Source organism: Sinocyclocheilus grahami, unplaced genomic scaffold (genome assembly GCF_001515645.1).
Source record: "Sinocyclocheilus grahami isolate Dianchi unplaced genomic scaffold, SAMN03320097.WGS_v1.1 scaffold1133.1, whole genome shotgun sequence".
NCBI lineage: Eukaryota > Metazoa > Chordata > Actinopteri > Cypriniformes > Cyprinidae > Sinocyclocheilus > Sinocyclocheilus grahami.
Window position 1 is genome coordinate 152,855 of NW_015506312.1, and position 19,897 is coordinate 172,751.

A 19,897-nucleotide genomic window follows, 5' to 3' on the forward strand; every position below is an offset into this window, starting at 1 on the left:
GTTGCCCTTTTGGGGTCTGTCTTTACATTTATTTTGAAAGATGAAGCACGCGATTATGGTATGGGGGCGTTCCATTTCCGACGTGTGCTTGCGGTGTTCAGCCAATCACAATGCACTGGGTCAGCTGGCCAATCAGAGCAGACTGCGCTTGTCGGAAGGAGGGACTTTGTAGAACACAAAGCTTTTGACAGAGGCGGGGCATAGAGGACCTACAATAATGTACAGCAGGGGTGTCAAACTCAATTCCTGGAGGGCCACAACCCTGCAGAGCTTAGCTCCAACCCTAATTAAACACACCTGATCCAGCTAATCAGGTCCTTCAGGCTTATTTGAAAACTACATGGTATGTGTGTTGGAGCAGGATTGGAACTAAACGCTGCAGGGCTGCGGCCCTCCAGGAACTGAGTTTGACACCCCTGACGTACAGTATTTGAAAAATAATGTGTTTTTTTAACATTAAAGCATGTCAACATATTCGGTTACACCAAATAATGATCTTTAAAAAAGAATCATATGACCCCTTTAAAACCTACAATGATGCCTATCAACTCACTTTGCAGGTCTTTGGAATTCAGGCTTTGCTCTGTGCAACCTCTGCATTGGCATGTGTTCAAAAACAACAGTTTAATTCACCCGAGGTCATGTTAACAATCTGAGCTGATAACACATTTATGAAGAAACGTTCATACCTCAGGTGCCAGAACAAATGTCTGCATGAACTTCCTCATGGGCTGCATGTTATTGGACAGCTCCCCCAACACTTGCACCACCACTCCCTCGTTCAGTGTGGCGTGAGCATCAACATGCCTGATCTTAGTGTGACAATCGCGGAAGCTCAGAGCCATCACCTTCTTATGGATTTCCTGTTCAGAAAGAAAAATACTGCATTTAGCTACCGCACCGAATCAAAAACAGCAATAGAAATTCACAACACTTGTATTAAAACTCACAGACTGCCCATAGACTGCTTCAATTGGTTTGCCACTATTGTCCAGACCACCGTGTACATAAGACGAGTTCTTGCCATAAAACCTGAAAGACAAAAGAAATGTTCAGCTGTACTGCAGTAAGTACTACATGCAAGGGATTTCTGCAAACTCACTTGTCAAAAGAAAGCGAAATACGAAGCAAATTCTGACCTGTGCAGGTAGTCAGGAGCCTGGTTCAGCAGGGTGTAATACTGTCGGACAAACTCTCGCCCGACAAGCTGGGCACTTGGCTTCTCCATCACCATTTCTTTGGTCAACTGGTTTCAACTAAAACAAAATGACTCATTAAAAATCACCTCTAAAGAAGAAAATTGCCTTTTTTTATACCCTCATATTGATCCATACCCATATGACTTTCCCTGAGGAACACAAAGGGAACTGTCAGGAACCTCTCCGTTTGTGTTCCTCAAGTAATTTGGGTTTGACCATGATAGACATGACCTGGTTTAACTTTCCCCTCAAACTTCAGCTGCTATCGAGGTAAACTACGTGTGGTGAGGGAAAACCAAGACAGAGCGCTCAAGTGAAACAGAAACGAATCCCTTTGTTAAGCCCATCAAGATCGAGACGCAACGAGGCCGTTTAATGTCGACTCCGTTTCTATAGATAGGAAATAATGTCACACCCTGTAAGAACAACATCTAAATCCTCGCAGATCGGCTGATCATCGTGAAGGGTGGTACATTTCTGCCAATGGAAAACGCAGTTTAATCAGATGGATCCATTGCGAAATGGACTGAAGTAGGCCCGAACGCCACACGCCCCGTTACTATCACAAGCCCGGTTCCTTTGTGATCACACCGAGACATATGATGCTATTAAAAAAAACATTTATTGAGGTACGTTCACAATTTAAGCCAAACCCTTGGTTTTCAGAAATTGTCATTCATGAATAAGGCACGTGCCCAGGACTTTGACGCATTAGCTCGGAAGAGATGGTAGTTATCTACAGTAAATCACCACGTTATACACGGAAAATGAGTTTAAGTGAACTTAAAGTGGAATACGGAGTAAACGACGCGCCATGTAACGTTACTTTATTAAACGCGGGATCTCTCTGACGGAAATGTCGGGGAAACGCAGCTAACGTAAAGCTAATCCTCAGAGCGTCGACCAACGGAAACCCACCCAGCGGCCTGACGGCGAGTTTCAGCCGCTTCAATCCGCGACTAACGCGTAATAGTTATAACCCTTAAGGTTTTATGGTGAAAACCGGCGAAATCGTAGCGTTACATAAAACAAATCCGTCACTTAAAGCACATGGCTATTAGCTGCGTAACCGCTAACCACACTACAGCACACACAAAAGGCTGCAAAGAAATGTTTTTTTTTTTTTAATACAACATATTAAATCAAATCAAATAAACTTACCAAGAGGGAATCAGTAACGTGTGTTTGGGTTGAGTTTGAAGTAATTTGAGTGCAGCAGCTCCTGCGCTGGTAGCTGTGAGGCGTTTAGCTCAGACACTGGCGGCAGCGCGTGTGGCGAACTGCCGGTTTAACATTAGCTGCTACTAAATCAACGACCCGCCTGCTCGCAGAACCCGACAGCCAATCAGATCGACGCATTGGATTTACGCACCCTATCAGCATTCGAGCTCTCGCAAAGCCCCCCGAAACAACAAATTAACGTCAACTATGCAGAAACCTCGCAACCTATTAAAACGAGAGTGAAAGGAAGGCCCAGAGCAAGCCAGCAAGGTTGTTAGGCGCGCACGGGCGTGAACAATGTGGAGACCTGTTACGCAGCAGCTGGTGGTGTTGCTTTGAGCTTTTTTTTTGTTTGCCAAACTAACGCGTTGCCAGGTGATTTTTATGCAGATTAGAAACTGTGCACCACGAACTAGCATTCTAAGTCACGTGAGAAAACTTTTTTGGGGGCCGGTTTAACATTAGCTGCTACTAAATCAACGACCCGCCTGCTCGCAGAACCCGACAGCCAATCAGATCGACGCATTGGATTTACGCACCCTATCAGCATTCGAGCTCTCGCAAAGCCCCCCGAAACAACAAATTAACGTCAACTATGCAGAAACCTCGCAACCTATTAAAACGAGAGTGAAAGGAAGGCTCAGAGCAAGCCAGCAAGGTTGTTAGGCGCGCACGGGCGTGAACAATGTGGAGACCTGTTACGCAGCAGCTGGTGGTGTTGCTTTGAGCTTTTTTTTGTTTGCCAAACTAACGCGTTGCCAGGTGATTTTTATGCAGATTAGAAACTGTGCACCACGAACTAGCATTCTAAGTCACGTGAGAAAACTTTTTTGGGGGAAAAAAAAATTGGGGGGATTCTTAGGACGCGTGTGAAGGAAATGTGCAGTGCAGGTCTTATTCACTTCAGAAATCAAAATGCATTAAAATAAAGATTTAAAGCAAGGCATTTTTTAAGACCATTAGCTTTTTTTGCATTGTCATATTCATTTTATTACAACTAAACATTTACCTCTTTCTTGTTATTAAAATATTAGATAATAATAACAATAATAATACATTTCAAAAGCGTTCTAATTACCGCAATTTGAAAATAATTTCAATTTAAGCATAGGCCCGTTTATATATCTTGGTTATATTTGTTTTACAGACTTTAATTCGTGCTGATTAACAAATGTTATGCTATATTCACTTAGCTATAAATCACAGTGGGATAATATTGCTTTGCTGCAGGTAATGTGGGAGACTTTTTGCAATTTTGAATTGTGTATCATATTTCCACATGAAGCCAAAACAATAAATCGAAATCTTATATCGTTATGAAATCCCCAAGATGTTCCCTTTTAAAATCAGAGGACATTTTTCAGATATTGTACTTAAAGGGGTCATATGATGCTGCTAAAAATAACATTATTTTGTGTATTTGGCGTAATGAAATGTGTTTATGCGGTTTAAGGTAAAAAAAAAACATTATTTTCCACATACTGTACATTATTGTTGCTCCTCTATGCTCCGCCTTTCTGAAACACGTCGATTTTTACAAAGCTCATCGGTCTGAAAAGCGAGGTGTGCTCTGACTGGCCAGCTATCCAGTGCGTTGTGATTGGCCGAATACCTCAAGCGTGTGACGGAAATGTTACGCCCCTCACCATACTGTGATGCCCTGTCCGGCCGGAGCGATGAGACAAAACATTAAAACCCATTACAAACGAGGCATTTGTTGTGTCCAGTGGGGACATAATTACTGATTATAATGACTTCTACTGTCTTTTTACGCGTTGCATTGCCGTGTAAACATAAAACCATGTCTGCATTTGTGATCGGAGGAATGACAAACAACAAGCGTTACTCTACACTGCCCAAAAAACTCGCATTTGAATCGTCAGTGGCAAATCCTTTATAAAAAAAACGTACTTACAGTCTGTGAGTCAGAACAGCCGGCATTGTAGTCTACTCTCCCAGGATCAGGAAACAGTCCTCCATAAAATGTGCTGCACACATCTGGATATTTGGGTTGAAGTGTTCTGGAACAGTGTTGTAAATACAACTTAACCACTGATTTCTAGTCGTGTCCTCTTTTGGAAGACCAAACAAAGTAGTTTCGCTTTCACAACAAAACAGCATCACGTGGATCGTTTCGTCCACGGTGAAAGCCAATCTGGTGATCCACAGCGTGAAGTTGATGTATTTCTTCAGCGACCAGCACGGATCAGCTCCAGGCATGATGAAGCTGATATCGTCCTCTTTTGGAAGCCCAAACAAAGTAGTTTCGCTTTCACAACGAAACACACAGCGCCTTCACGACATGGCGGCAGCAACAATACTACAGCGAGAATAAAAGTTACGCCTTCTTTCTTTGCGTGAACATTTGGGCGGCGTTATGCAAGTCTTCCCACATCGTGACGTAGACATGTGGGGGCGTGTTTAAATGAGCCGTTTTAGGTAGGCGTGGCTGACGCTTAACTTTTATAAAGAATATCTCTTTGGATTTGAGACTTCAGTCTTTGCATCTTTACAGATCTTCTTTATGCACCAAGAGAACACTCCAAAGAGAAATGAAAACTTTAAATCACATCATATGACCCCTTTAAAGGAGAATGGGCACATAAATTAGTGCTCCTTGTGCCAAATCGTTTAAGAATTTGTGAATTTTCTAATGTGGGGCAGCTTGTGCTCAAATATGGGACTCTGTGTTTTGGGTTAGAAATAATTTATTAATGATTAATGATTTAAAAAAAAGATTTAAACTTTGGAACATGGAATGTCTTTAAAGCTGTTACTCGGCGCATGGTAAGAATATAGAATATGTATTTTCAAAAGCATGTGTTAAGCAAACTGTAATGATAAAAACACTTCATGACAGAAATAAGCAGTCCTGACCAGTCATGGTCTCATCATGGTCCAGGATCTCATTGTCCTCTAGTCTCTAAATTTTGAATCTGGATCTTAAAACAAATAATATCGCTGCATTATAAGCCCAAAAATGTAACAAATATACATGTATGTCATTTAACTTTCTTAATGCACATTTTATAAATGTAATAACATAGTATATTGTCTGTCCCACAATAGTCAAAACACTGTCCCAGTTTTGAAAAGTCCTTTTCTAAAATGGGATGACAAAAATGGCTTCAAATAGAAAATATTCTCAATACATTTGAACAATATTATTGCTACATTTGACGTTCAAATACACCACAAATATGATCTGATAACAATTTAGAACATTGTTTTATTTGTAATAGATTTATATCCTGAACATTAATTTTGGCTATGTCACTGACCTTTGAGTGAACTTCACAAGAGGTACTTTGATGATTTTCATGGCCACATTTATGACAACATTTCCAGAAAGTCCAATTATTTCAATAACTTGACAACCCTGCTTGAATTCAACAACTATGTTCGCTTTAATGTTGTAAAAGAAGAGATAAATGCACTGAAGCTTAGGGGTCCCACATTACACATTAGATGGTGACTGGGTAAATCCTGCTCTCTCTAGCTCTGCTTTCCCATGACTGTCTATCCCCACTGAGACCATGCACTAGTTTTCCCACTGCCTCATGCAATACAGTACATGCAACATACTTCAAATGTAAATCTGCTTTAGTTTGAACAATAGTAGAGCCTAGTTGTTTAGAAATATGAGCATAGCATATGAATAAATAGTGTGAAACATTACAGCAAACATTAAAACTATTATAACTTTCCTGCTTTTTGGATCTAGTATAATCCAAAATGTTTAAGAAAATATTCTATATACAAAACCTCTCATCTAAATTATTAATAATTATTACAAATCTATAAATACATGCTTGTTGAAAGGACCAGTTGAGTTTGATTTCTTGATGTTTTTCAGCATTTAACTGTTCAGTCCATCCAGCATTATACCACCAAGGTAGCCACCAAGGATTAAAAATAACCCTTTAAATACAGGGTCCTGAAATATATTTTTTAAATGCAAAGGGCAAACAGGAAATTACGTAAACATTCACTCCACCCTCAAGGAAAGTACTAACACATGTGCTCCAGATTTGTAGCCCCATTGACCATGCAACATTGTTTTCTTTGCACATTTACAGTGTTTATGTAGTCATATTCATATTTACTTCAATGCTAAAATTATATTGGGTGCCTGAATAAAACAAATGATCTGCAAACATCGTGTTTGACAGTGTTTTTCATAGCAAACATTAAAGTATAAATGGGTTATGCAATTATATACCTGGGGGAAACAGATCAAGATAAATGGAGAAATGCATGCAAAGATTGAGTTTGGAAATTTCAGTAGCTTTTATTCATGTAAAGAGATTCATAGTGCTCACACTGTGGCAAATACTGCAAATGTATGTGAACATGTTAGAGGGAGGAAAAAATAATCTCATCCTGCGAGATTCTGTCCTCTTGAATTCAAATAAGATTTCTTTTTATTATTCAACTTTTCAAACACTCAACATTTGGCCCCGGTTTCTAACAGGAAACAATATGCAAATAAAAACATCAGCCTGCAGATATTCAGGGCTCAAATTAAAAGACGTTTTCAGATTTAATAAAGAAATCAAAACAATAAATCCACCACCGAAGAGTGCAACAAACAAAACTAAAAGTGTATAAAGCAAGCAGAAAGAACATTTATTTGGAAACTTTATTTTGTTTTTGTACATTTCCACCATCAAATTCCAAACTTACAATTCAGGCCCTGCTTCTGAGTGTAAAAAACATTTGAGGATCCATTTCCAAAACAAAAAAAGGTGTATCTTCCAACATACGTAGTTCATCATATTTAACTCTCTTTAATACAGCCTGTCCAACAGCTGCTTGGCCAACTTAAAAACGGTAGTGTTCAGTCACTCATTGTGGATTGTGCACTTTTTTTTACAATTCAGGCCCTGCTTCTGAGTGTAAAAAACATTTGAGGATCCATTTCCAAAACAAAAAAAGGTGTATCTTCCAACATACATAGTTCATCATATTTAACTCTCTTTAATACAGCCTGTCCAACAGCTGCTTGGCCAACTTAAAAACGGTAGTGTTCAGTCACTCATTGTGGATTGTGCACTTTTTTTTAAACAAAATGAATGTTTAGTGGTATATGCAGGTTGTTAGAAATCGCAATTAGCACCTTTACTTTGATTTTAACTTAAGGGTTAGCACTTTGCCCCAATAGTAACTAGGAAGCGTCAATGGCAGACGTGCTTAGATGACAAGGTCGTTGTCGATGTCCTCTGAAAGCAGAAAACAGCTAAAGTTAGCAAATACCATTAACCGAGCATAATAACAATATGAACGGCATGGTCAAAAACTCACGCTCTTTGATTCCAAAGCAGTTGGCCCACTCCTCGAGAGCGATGTACTTGTCTTGGTCAGCATCGCAGTGCTCAAAGAAGCTGGTGGTGCAGTGCTCCATTGGGATGAGAGGAGCGCGCAGAGGAGCCAGCTCAGTGTGGGACAGGAAGCTGATATAACACAGAAACACATGCACATTTAAATGATTATTTCTTATTATTGTCATATTAGCTAAAAGGTAACAGCTTCTGTCACCGAAACAGCAGATATGCAGAGTACTGATACAAAACTAGCTGTGAAAATGAGTTAAACATACCCATCAACGGGGTGCTGGTCAAGCTGGCCAAACTGCCAGTGAACAGGGAAGATGTACATGTTGTAGTTCTTCTCGAAGTCCAGGGCCAGAAGGTCCAGAGAATGATCACCAGCCTGCAGTCTCTTCTCATTCTCATAAATCTTCTTTATCTACAAACACAGCATGAAGTTTGCAGGCAATTCAGAAGTTTTACCATCTGGATTTGAATATATTGTTCAATTATACATACACTCCTTTTCTTTTTCCTTCCCTAAGATAAGGCTGCTATTGAGCTTATCTTTAGTTCAAAACTTGTTGTCATTGTTATGTAGAGGACAATGGAAAGTTCAGCAGGCCAAAAAAAGTATTTTGCAACCCATGCTCATTGGAAAAAGGTGCCTGTGCCATTTCTGCAAAATTACATTATGTGGCTTCTTGCATGTTTCACAATACTTCTAAAGTGAAATGTCCAGTGAGTGCCTGGATGAACATAAATCTGGCAAAGTTGTATTACATTAACATTGGTTATTGTATACATCGCAGCAGTTCAGAAACAAAATGTCTGGTGAGTTGTGCAAAAAGGTGCTGTGTTGTGTTTGAAAATAACATACCACCTACACAAGACCTAACCGAGAATGTTAAAAATGCATTAACTAAGGCAACCATGCAATTTTAGCTTGCTTTTAAATGTCTTTGGGCTTTTTTATCGTGATTTCACAGGACTGTACCGGGTGAGCTACAGAGCAAGTTTACTATGTTAGACAAGCCATACATATGGAGCTGGTTATGCAATGCAAACATCAAAATGTATTAGTGTACAAATAATAATAATCTGCACCTGTAATCATAATTTGTGTGAAAAGGAATAAAAGTTGTTGGCGTTTTACTGCCTCTAGTGTTCATCTCAACTGCTAACTGCAGTTAATTGTATGTATACACTATAAAAAAAAACCCGGCAGCAGTGGTTGCCGGAATTTTACCATAAAAAATGTGGTAGCAACGCTTTAGGTTTTACGGTTTTTACTTAAATTTACAGTTAAATACTGTAATTCCATTAACTGATATAATGTTAATATACCAACCTATTGAAGTACTGAAATCTGTTTTGTACCTCTGTAATACACTGATAACCACCAAATGCAGGAGGTGATGAGAAAGTCACATGATGAACCAAAGCCCATCACAAGCAGCTTTTAAATAATAACATATATAGATGCACAGTGTCATTCACCCAAACACTAAACACCATCACGGTAACACACATGAAACTGAAATAATGCAATACACATTCATTTAACAACATTAGGTGTAACACACAACCCTAATATACAAAACTGATAAGAAAAAACTAAGAAGAAACATAGTTATTTCAACAAAAAAAACATCAAATTTGAAATGTAACGCAGGGAATTCTGGGAATGTCAATTTACGGTTATTCGCTGTAAATTATACAGTCTATTTCACTTCCAAAAATGGTATACTACCGTAAAATTAATGTCCAATACATGTAATGTCCAATACAGTTTTTCACTGTATATAGTAGGGGAATTTACCGTTAACCATTTAACAGGTTTTTACTGTAGCATTTTTACAGTCTTTTACCGTTAAATTCATGGTCATTTTTTACAGTGTAGGTATGTTTTTAGAGTTTTGCGAAAATGCAGGTAGAGGCACTTTTTTTCCAATGAGCCTACCCTGGTGAAAAAAAACAACAACTAAAATGTATGTGAAATACATTTATTTTGTGCTAAGTATACTACAAATACATTTACATGTTTATCTACTTAATAAAAAAAACCCTGCAATTTGACTTTTAGTAAGCTGAACTGGTATTGGAACAACTAATTTTGTGCTTAATGCACTTTAATTGTGCAAAGTAGTTCTGAGGTCCAATTAAAGATATACTGAAGTATTTTTGATTGTGCAAAAGTGGAACTATTGCAAGTATACTTCAGGTACACTTTAAATATCTTGCATTTAAAGACTGATATTATACAGAGATCATAAAATCCTTATTAATAGTGATATTAGAACACTTTTTAGGCATAATATTAAAGAAATGTGCATTGTGCAATAAAGAAATACTTCAAATAAAGTTTAATTATAATTTTATATCAGTGAGTCATAAGTGATATGTCAATAAATATGTTAATTAATTAGTAGTATACTTAGAAATAAATGTATTTTAAATAAATTATTGCATAGGGTTTTTTTTTTACTATAATGCTGCCATTTTCAGAGGTTTTTCAGACTATAAAGAGCAAAAAGTTGAACTGACCCTGAGTTTCTGCTTCTCGGTGAGCAGGTCATTTTCTTCATCGCGCTCATACAGGGTCACCAGCACGTTCTTCAGCCAGTCCCTCATGCGCAGGGGAAACTCATTCAGCTCGTTGTCCAAGCAGGGGGCGATGTCTGAGGGAACATTCAAATATTAACACATTCGTTTTGAAATAAATAATAAACAAAAATAGCATGCCTGTGGCACCTATCGTAGCATTATACTCTTGGAGTCTAAAGGGGGCCAAATTACAACCCTCTGGCTAATATTAGTGTCATAGCTGTTAGGATCTAATTTGTTTATGCCATAAACACATTTTCTGAGACTCTGACTGAGACACCCTGCTTATTGAGGAGACTACACCACAGCGGGAGCTCCATTTGAGCCCTTCATTCCCGACTCATCCCATCAGGCGTACAACGGCTGTGGATGAGGAAGATTTAGGGGGATTGGGTCTGCTTTGTGGAGCTGCACCGGCAAGCTCGGGCTCGTCCTGTGCTCAGTGTTTGAAGGGGGCAACGGGGATGCCTCAAAGCTACAAGCCACCAATCACTCCAAAGCACTCAGTTCCATTTACGTTCATGGCTGAGTTTGTGAGTGGTCTAGATTTTACTTTCAAAGTCTGCCTTGTTTTACTTCACTGTTACGTGCTCACATTTGCAGGGTCCGATGTAGTCCAGGTGCAGCTTGTGGCCCTTCTTGGTGCCCTCCAGGGCGCATTTAGTGGCAAAGAAGTGGCAGGAGGACTCGTAGGTCTTGTTGTCAGTGCCACAGACCTGTGAAATAAAAGCCATAAATATGAGCAACATTAAATGCCATGGTTGTCAACTTGACAGGTTTGATTTCCCCACGGTATCATACTAATGTTTGCTGACCCAATGCATAAACCAACATTTCAATCAATCTGCTCAAATGGTGCACATGTGCTTCTAGGCATTGCTGTCACTACACATCTGGAGACACGAGACAGACGTGAAATGAAGGAAATGACTAAAGACACGCACATGCTCGAAATCTCCGACTGGGGCGGGGCAGATCAGAGGGTCCTGGCACACACACATGGGCTGGTTGCTGTCATCAACCTCGCACACTTTGCCTTTCTTGCAGTGATGGTTTAGGCAGGGGTCTGTAAGGAGAAAGCATTAAAGACAAAAAAATATTATAATTTTTTATCATTTCTAATATATATTTAATATTTTTAATTTAAAATTTAAATGCATTTTTATTAATATTTATATTTTTCATATTGTTTCATATTATACTTTTATTTCTTTTTTAATTTACCTTTGTTATTAATATATATTTTATTAACTTTTATTCATTTATTGGGCATATATTCAAACTTGTTTATCTACAATGGATTTTAAATGTTTTTTATTTAATTTTGTTATTAATTTATATTTTACATTTTACTTTAATTTATTCCTTCAAAGGGCACATATTAAAAATATTTTTTCTCCAATATATTTTAATTAATTTTGTTTAATTCCTTTTAAGGGCATATATTCAAAAATGTTCTTCACCAATGGATTTACATTTCTTTCCCCTTGCCCTTCCTAGATATTTTGTGGTGGGCATGTGGCTGGAAGACTGGCACTGGAATCAACATAGTCCTGTATAACCATAGTCTGTCTGAACGCATAATTACAGCTGTCTACATTTGACTTAGCTGCAGATTGGAGTCTAAAGGGGGCCAAATTACAACCCTCTGGCTAATATTAGTGTCATAGCTGTTAGGATCTAATTTGTTTATGCCATAAACACATTTTCTGAGACTCTGCCTGAGACACCCTGCTTATTGAGGAGACTACACCACAGCGGGAGCTCCATTTGAGCCCTTCATTCCCGACTCATCCCATCAGGCGTACAACGGCTGTGGATGAGGAAGATTTAGGGGGATTGGGTCTGCTTTGTGGAGCTGCACCGGCAAGCTCGGGCTCGTCCTGTGCTCAGTGTTTGAAGGGGGCAACGGGGATGCCTCAAAGCTACAAGCCACCAATCACTCCAAAGCACTCAGTTCCATTTACGTTCATGGCTGAGTTTGTGAGTGGTCTAGATTTTACTTTCAAAGTCTGCCTTGTTTTACTTCACTGTTACGTGCTCACATTTGCAGGGTCCGATGTAGTCCAGGTGCAGCTTGTGGCCCTTCTTGGTGCCCTCCAGGGCGCATTTAGTGGCAAAGAAGTGGCAGGAGGACTCGTAGGTCTTGTTGTCAGTGCCACAGACCTGTGAAATAAAAGCCATAAATATGAGCAACATTAAATGCCATGGTTGTCAACTTGACAGGTTTGATTTCCCCACGGTATCATACTAATGTTTGCTGACCCAATGCATAAACCAACATTTCAATCAATCTGCTCAAATGGTGCACATGTGCTTCTAGGCATTGCTGTCACTACACATCTGGAGACACGAGACAGACGTGAAATGAAGGAAATGACTAAAGACACGCACATGCTCGAAATCTCCGACTGGGGCGGGGCAGATCAGAGGGTCCTGGCACACACACATGGGCTGGTTGCTGTCATCAACCTCGCACACTTTGCCTTTCTTGCAGTGATGGTTTAGGCAGGGGTCTATAAGTAAAAAGCATTAAAGACAAAAATGTCCTTCACCAATGGATTTACATTTCTTTCCCCTTGCCCTTCCTAGATATTTTGTGGTGGGCATGTGGCTGGAAGACTGGCACTGGAATCAACATAGTCCTGTATAACCATAGTCTGTCTGAACGCATAATTACAGCTGTCTACATTTGACTTAGCTGCAGCCTGTTATTACCCATAGTCTTGTGTACTTCTACAATGTACTTCTATATAATCTACACACGTTATCACAACTTCACTCGTGCACAGGGACAGAAGACATGATGCTAACAGCAGATAAATCTCTGGAGAGGAAAATAAATCGGTAAGTTTGGTGAATGAAACGCAGCCTCAAAACAATGGCTAATAGTTTGAGGTGTGTGGAAAAGACATTAAACTCACTCTCAGCAATAACATCCTCCACGACTTCAATGGCCTCATCAAACTCTCCGGTCTCCACCTGGACTGGGTTGGCTCCCACTTCCAGCTCCTGAATTATGAGACAGAAAAGTATTATGGGTATGGCCTGTACAACCAAGCCCAGTTTTAAACACTGCTTTCCTCTTTTATGTGAGGAAACATGACAAGAGTTTTGCATTGTGTCCAACACAACTGGCATCTGTGTGCACATGTGGGGAAGCAGGGAATTGTAATTAGTCCCTTTCAGATATATTTTCAAACTTTATGGATTTCATTCCCCTGGGGGAATGTAACAGGAAGCTGCATATGTAAACACATCTGGTCCCATAATGGGGGCGAGTTGTCTATTTTTGGCCAATGACTGGCTTGACAAGTCTTCTTAAAAATGCAGTTTGGCCATAAGCAAAGAGATTTTTAAAAGATTTAAATATTAATTTAGCACAACATACCTCTTCAACAACTGGCTCCTCTTCAGTCTGTAAAATTACATTTATATGGACTTTAGTAAAAGTTTAGTAGTCACAAAGCAGCATTAAAAAGGGCATTAAAATGCTCTTTGGTTTTGAATTCAAATCTTGTTTGACTTTTTTAAGTAACATTTTTTAAGCAATTTTATTATATTATTATTAAATATAAAATTAGTAATATAAAATAAAATATAGAAAAATCTGATATATATATATGATAATAAATTGTTTATTTAATTATTTATTTTGTTCCTTTTCAGATTTACTTACTGGAGCAGCCAGAGTATTGCCAGCGAGGCAAAACAGGAAGAAGATCCAAACCCTCATCTTGAGTTTCAGCCTAAGCAAAAATAAAAACTCACATCATCCTCTATATCTACAACACAAAAACCAAAGGTAATCTGAAGGATTTACACTGCATCACATTATCATGTTAGCATTATGCATGTAATGTGTGTTGTGGAGTAGGAGAATCGTAGATATCAGGATCACACACATGCATGCTACTCGGGTCTCTATGTTCCTTTTATATAAGTCCATCAGTGGCTTGAGATCAATAGCACATCAGTTCAAGACCTCAGGCGCTGAACCACACGCATTCGGGCCACCAGACCTGCTCTGTATGCTCTGCGACGGATAACTAACCTACAGAAGTCTGTCTCTCCAGACAGAAGCTGATTGAGATAAGAGCTCAGTCTGCCTTTGTTCTGCTTTCCTCTCGCTCAAAGAGCATCTGGAAGACTGACTGATGTGATATGTTCTCCTTGAGAAATGACACTTTCCTGCAGGGAGATAGGGGCTGCTCGTCTGAAAGCACTCATTCTCTTGTCCATTTTCTCTGTATACCAAAGATCCCTCTTCCTTTCCCCTTATCTCTCTGTTTCATTATAAATATATTTAGTTTATGGCTGGAAAGTTCAAAGCAGCCATACTGTAGGTAGACCATCAGTGAGTGATTCTATCAACTTTTGCATTTTTGGTGCCAGACACTGTTGTTTCTCTATAAAAACACAAACGCACCAATGACACTGGCTACAAAACAACAGATATCCTGCCAGTTCTGTGGCAGGATATCTGAAAGGCACTTTCTTAATGTTATGTGATTGAGATGCTAATGTTGTATCAAAACTGTTATGACTGTGTTTGGTTATGAAAGTTATTGGACATTGGAAGCATCCATCTGACCTTGTTGTGAGTATGATGAAGATGCATCGCGACATATTTGGTGTTTGACTTTGTAAGCGATTAAAATCAAAGCTAAGTCCCACCCCTCAAGCTGTGGTGGGCCGTTTGTGCATTAGTGGATAATGGGTGAGACTGCTGCATATTATCTGTGCATTTATAATTGGCCAAGTTGTAGAATTCCTATGGGAGTTAAGGGGTCTTCTTGAAACCACTGACCTGAATATAATTTGCCCAGCAACTGCTGAGATTCCCCTTGGCTTATTGGATGCACATTTTGGCTCTGATTGACCATTTAGTGTTGCCAAATGTGGTTTTAGGTTTCAAATAATCTTCAAATATGTCATGGAGATCCATAGATCCTAAATTAGATTCGATTTTTGAGTAATATTGTTGGTCATTTCACTGAAGAGCTCTTGTTGTTGAGTTTGTGACGCATAATCTCTTGTATTCAGCGCATAAAAACCATGTAAGCAGGTGTGTGAATAGCCCGTCGATGTTTTCTTTGGCAAAGGAAAAGAAGATGGCTGAGGTCAGATGCCCCGCATCTCTAGACTTAAACGTGGAAAACTACAGAGACTCGGTCACACTCTTCAAATGCTGACGTCTTAAATCATGGCTATGCGTTTTTTTCCAAAGAGTCATTTTCCAGAAGCTCTGCAGACGGAGTTTTCTCCCTCTCTCCAGAGCGACAAAACAGGTGGTTAAATCTCTACATAAACAAATGAGTTGCAAAACTTTATCTACAACATTTGACTTGCTGCCAATGCATCTCTTGCCTATTTAAATACTACACACTATATGGCATATGATTTCTCTAACAAACATACCTTTGCTGTGCTTACTCTAATATAATCCCAGGTAGCCTTAGCATATTAAACACAAACAGAATATCATCATCAGTGCCCAGTGCTGGGATAGAGAGTTTGGCGTGGTGGGCATGCTTGATTTATGGAGCAGGAAGCCACTTTGCACTAAACCTATGCATGAGCCACCTGTCCATTACGGCACAATTACTTGCTTGCATCTGTGTGACGTTTAGTGCTAAGCAGAAAAACAGAGTCCTTCTTACTGAAAGCTCCCTTGAAACAAACAGTGAACCTGCCAGCACTGCAGTCACATCTGAGTTAGCGTGACAAAAAGTTGGGTTTCAAAACAAATCTGCGTTGACATGCTAATCCCTTGCGTTGAGGGGGAAAGTCGTGGCCTAATGGTTAGAGAGTCGGACTCGTAACCCAAAGGTTGTGGGTTCGAGTCTTGTACCAGCAGGGATTGTAGGTGTGGGGGAGTGAATGTACAGTGCTCTCTCCCACCTTCAATACCACGACTAAGGTGCCCTTGAGCAAGGCACCGAACCCCCAACTGCTCCCCGGGCGCCGCAGCAAAAATGGCTGCCCACTGCTCCGGGTGTGTGTTCACGGTGTGTGTGTGTTCACTGCTGTGTGTGTGCACTTTGGATGGGATAAATGCAGAGCACTAATTCCAAGTATGGGTCACTATACTTGGCCACATGTCACATCATTTCCTTGTTTCACAGGAAATTAAAACTCATCTCTGTGGAACCCGATCTTTTTTCGTAGTAATGAGGAATCACTATTACAAAGCTAAACCTTGTGCCAATAAACAAGGTGGGAGGGAAGAGGAAATTTCATCCTCTGCTGAAAATGAGTACATGCAGGGACCTCCGAGGAAGACAAAAGAGAGTGAGTGAGCAAAAAAAGAGCCATGTAACCCGAGTTAACAATCCCCTGACCTTTTTAAGTCGCCCGCCCTTCCCCCCGCCACTGTTTGTAAGTTAAACTGCTCTGTTATTACTTCATAGCTCTCTCCTTTATCCAGTGCAAAGAGCAACTGTCTGTGAGAAAGGAAATGAATTCCATCCTATAGATATAAGCGTATCACCTTGAAAAGACCTTATCTGTGGGCGAGAAAGTATGACTTATTCATTTATATTCCTATCTGATCCTCAAGGTGAGCGCAAGCCACAAACCACCGTGTTAAAAGTAGTTTCTACAACTTCACTTTTTAGATTTTCTTTTTTCTTTTTCGATTCACTAATCCATATGCGTTGTAAATATAAGTCTGATTTGTAGGGTTTACAATCCCTTTGCACACAGAATTGATGAAAAAACACATTTAACCTTTTTTATTTCACCCAAAGGCACATAAAACCTTTCTTAGTTTCAATAAAATGTTTGTTTATGCCATCTCTCATAAAACCTTTTCGGCAAACCACAGGAAAAATATTATCCATGCTGTACCACACATTTGTCATAAAATCTTGTAAGATATCATACCATATGCAGTTGTATATGTGAAGTTTTATAAATAAATAAAAAAATTATAGAAAGGATTTTCAAACTTTTCTCTTATTTTTATTTAACAATACGGGCCCTTCCAGCAGCTGTAGGCTGACAGTTCACGCGATTCTTGTTTGTCTACAGCGGAGACATCTGCCTCAGTTTGACATGTTCTCAAACAGCTGGTGAAAAATCGCCATGGAAACATGCATTCCTTTTGATGGGAGTAATTGGAAGGGGAGGGGCCTATCGGGGCCGACTCTCTCTCCCCTCCCCCTTTATCTCTGACTCTGTGTTCACCCCTCCTGCTGCATATGTGGCACACAATACCTCAATATTGTGCTGCTTTGAGCCCTAGACTACACGGTATAGGTTCAAACATTAGCCTGGTAAATAATCTGTTTGCATTAATTTTATCATCATTAATAAACAAGCAACACTCAAAGTTTATGTAACACAACAGACACCTGCTTCCAGTGGAAGTTTCAGAGTAAGGTCAGTGCTTTCAATAAATCTGTGTTTCATTACATGCACATGGGAACGTGATCTTTACTTGTAATCTTTTTAGCACGCAAGTATAGAACAAAAACAAAAATCAAGCTACTATTAGTAAGAACCGTTTTGGGGATGGTTTAAAAAAGTATTAGTAAATCAACACTTGACTGTGAGACTATACTAGTTTTCCTTATTAAGGATGTAAGAATGAGAAGAGTACACAAATGAATGATCTTACCTTCTGTCCGTCTAACAGAGAAGCCAGAGGAGATGTCAGCTGGTGAAAGGGTCTGAAACTATCTAACAGCAACACAAGTTCACACAGAAGACATTTGCTGTGGGCAGGTCCGGTCAACCCCCCTCCCTTCACTCGGTTAGGGTGGGACGTCCCACAGTTAACTCTGTGTATCCAACTCACGTGGACCTTTATACTCAATGTATACTCTCCACCACAAACTTTTAACTAAGTTCATGTTTGAACTTTACTGTAGGCATGTGAATATTATCTTTATAATCTCATAGTGTTAAACATTACTTGGTCTAATAGGAAAACTAACTGGTCTATATCATAGCATTTTATTGCTAAAAAGACTAAAACAATAGTTTTAGTAAATTTAAGTGCCTCCAAATGGAGCGAACATAAACTAGCATAACAGGCCAGATCATAATTTGTGCCCGATCTACAAAAACTCTTCCTTCCAGCTAAGTATTATTGAATTAAGCTTCATGTCAGAGCATGTAGGTCAGTGTTGAAGCAAGGAAAGACTGAATAACAAAGAAAACTGCTTTGGGTTTGTCTGCTCGGATGTGCCTTTTATTCTTTTGTTAAAACGAAAAATCCCCGAAACGTATCATTGCTTTCGTTAGACTAAGTTTAAAACAAGTACTCAAAACTATTGATAAAAATGTCCTTATTTCCTTACAAATGCACCAATTAAAAAAAATTCTAATAAAACGCCACAACATTTAAAATACATATAAAATCCACCAATATAATTTGAACCAGTATACTGTACATAAGGCTATGTAAAACTGCACTTGTTTTATGTGATCGAAAGATAACATTTATTAATTATTGTATAAATCTGTTGCTTCTTTTACACAATATTTGATGCATGATTCCTATGTGTTATTATACGCTATATGTGCTTTTTTTCATCTTTGTTTCATCAAAGAGAAAGCAAAAAGTTGCATAAACTTAGCCACTATTTTAAGACTGGGTCTTAAGAACTGGTTTCACCAACTAGTAGTAGATGAGGGGTAATTGGTCATACTTCTGAGATTTAAATTAATATACCAATATACCTTTTTGTAACTGAATTAAAAAAGTTAAAGGGATAGTTCACCCAAAAAATGAAAATTTGATGTGTATCTGCTCACCCCCAGGGCTTCCAAGATGTAGGTGACTTTGTTTCTTCAGTAGAACACAAACTAAGATTTTTAACTCAAACCGTTGCAGTCTGTCAGTCATAAAATGGAAGTGAATGGGAATCACGGCTTTGAGAGTCAAACATACACAAACAAAACCAAATTAAACCCTGTGGCTCGTGACAATACATTGATGTGTAAAGACATGAAACGATTGGTCTGTGCAAGAAACTGAACAGTATTTATATAGTTTTTTTTACCTCTGATTCACCGCAATGTCTGAACTGTCCTGAGCGCGTTCTCAACATCCGGTGCGTGACGCATCTTCTTCTTCTTCTTGCTTTACGGCCGATCGCAGACTTAGAAGTGCATTATCGCCACCTATCTTTCAAATGGACCATTGACACTCTATCTACAATCTCAATTAGGAGTGTCAATGGTCCATTTGAGAGATAGGTGGTGGTAATACACTTATAATGATGGCAGTAATTCAACACTATGGATGCCAAATGCCGTAAAACTCCAACGAAGAAGAAGAAGAATGCACTTATAAGTCTGCGATCCGCCGTAAAGCAAGAAGAAGAAGAAGACGCCTCAAGCGCCGGCTGTTAAGAACGTGCTCAGGACGCACTCAGGACAGTTCAGACATTGCAGTGAATCAGAGGTAAAAAACGATATAAATACTGTTCAGTTTCTTGCACAGACCAATCGTTTCGTGTCTTTACACGTCAGTGTATCGTCACGAGCCGCAGGGTTTAATTTGGTTTTGTTTGTGTATGTTTTTTTGACTCTCAAAGCCGTGTTTGC

General features: G+C 39.3%; 2 protein-coding genes across 2 annotated transcripts in view; both read right to left on the reverse strand.

Annotated features, from left to right (window-relative positions):
• Positions 1-2,510, reverse strand: part of LOC107567204 (ras GTPase-activating protein-binding protein 1-like) — a 4,856-nt gene extending 2,346 nt beyond the window's left edge. Inside the window, exons 1-4 of the mRNA XM_016252845.1 lie at positions 2,361-2,510; positions 1,140-1,256; positions 951-1,032; positions 690-863 (exon numbers count right to left, since the gene is read on the reverse strand). Of these exons, the coding sequence (XP_016108331.1) occupies positions 690-863; positions 951-1,032; positions 1,140-1,234 (351 nt within the window). The 5' untranslated portion in view covers positions 1,235-1,256; positions 2,361-2,510. The remainder of the gene's footprint in view (positions 1-689; positions 864-950; positions 1,033-1,139; positions 1,257-2,360) is intronic.
• Positions 2,511-7,386: 4,876 nt separating this feature from the next.
• LOC107567203 (SPARC-like) lies at positions 7,387-18,057 on the reverse strand. The gene is made up of 10 exons (XM_016252844.1): positions 17,961-18,057; positions 14,016-14,085; positions 13,728-13,754; positions 13,261-13,348; positions 12,731-12,852; positions 12,382-12,502; positions 10,277-10,410; positions 8,020-8,168; positions 7,725-7,873; positions 7,387-7,642 (listed from the first exon to the last, which is right to left on the reverse strand). Exons 2-10 carry the CDS (start codon positions 14,070-14,072, stop codon positions 7,614-7,616), a joined length of 876 nt encoding a protein of 291 aa, XP_016108330.1. The 5' UTR covers positions 14,073-14,085; positions 17,961-18,057; the 3' UTR covers positions 7,387-7,613.
• Positions 18,058-19,897: the final 1,840 nt, after the last annotated feature.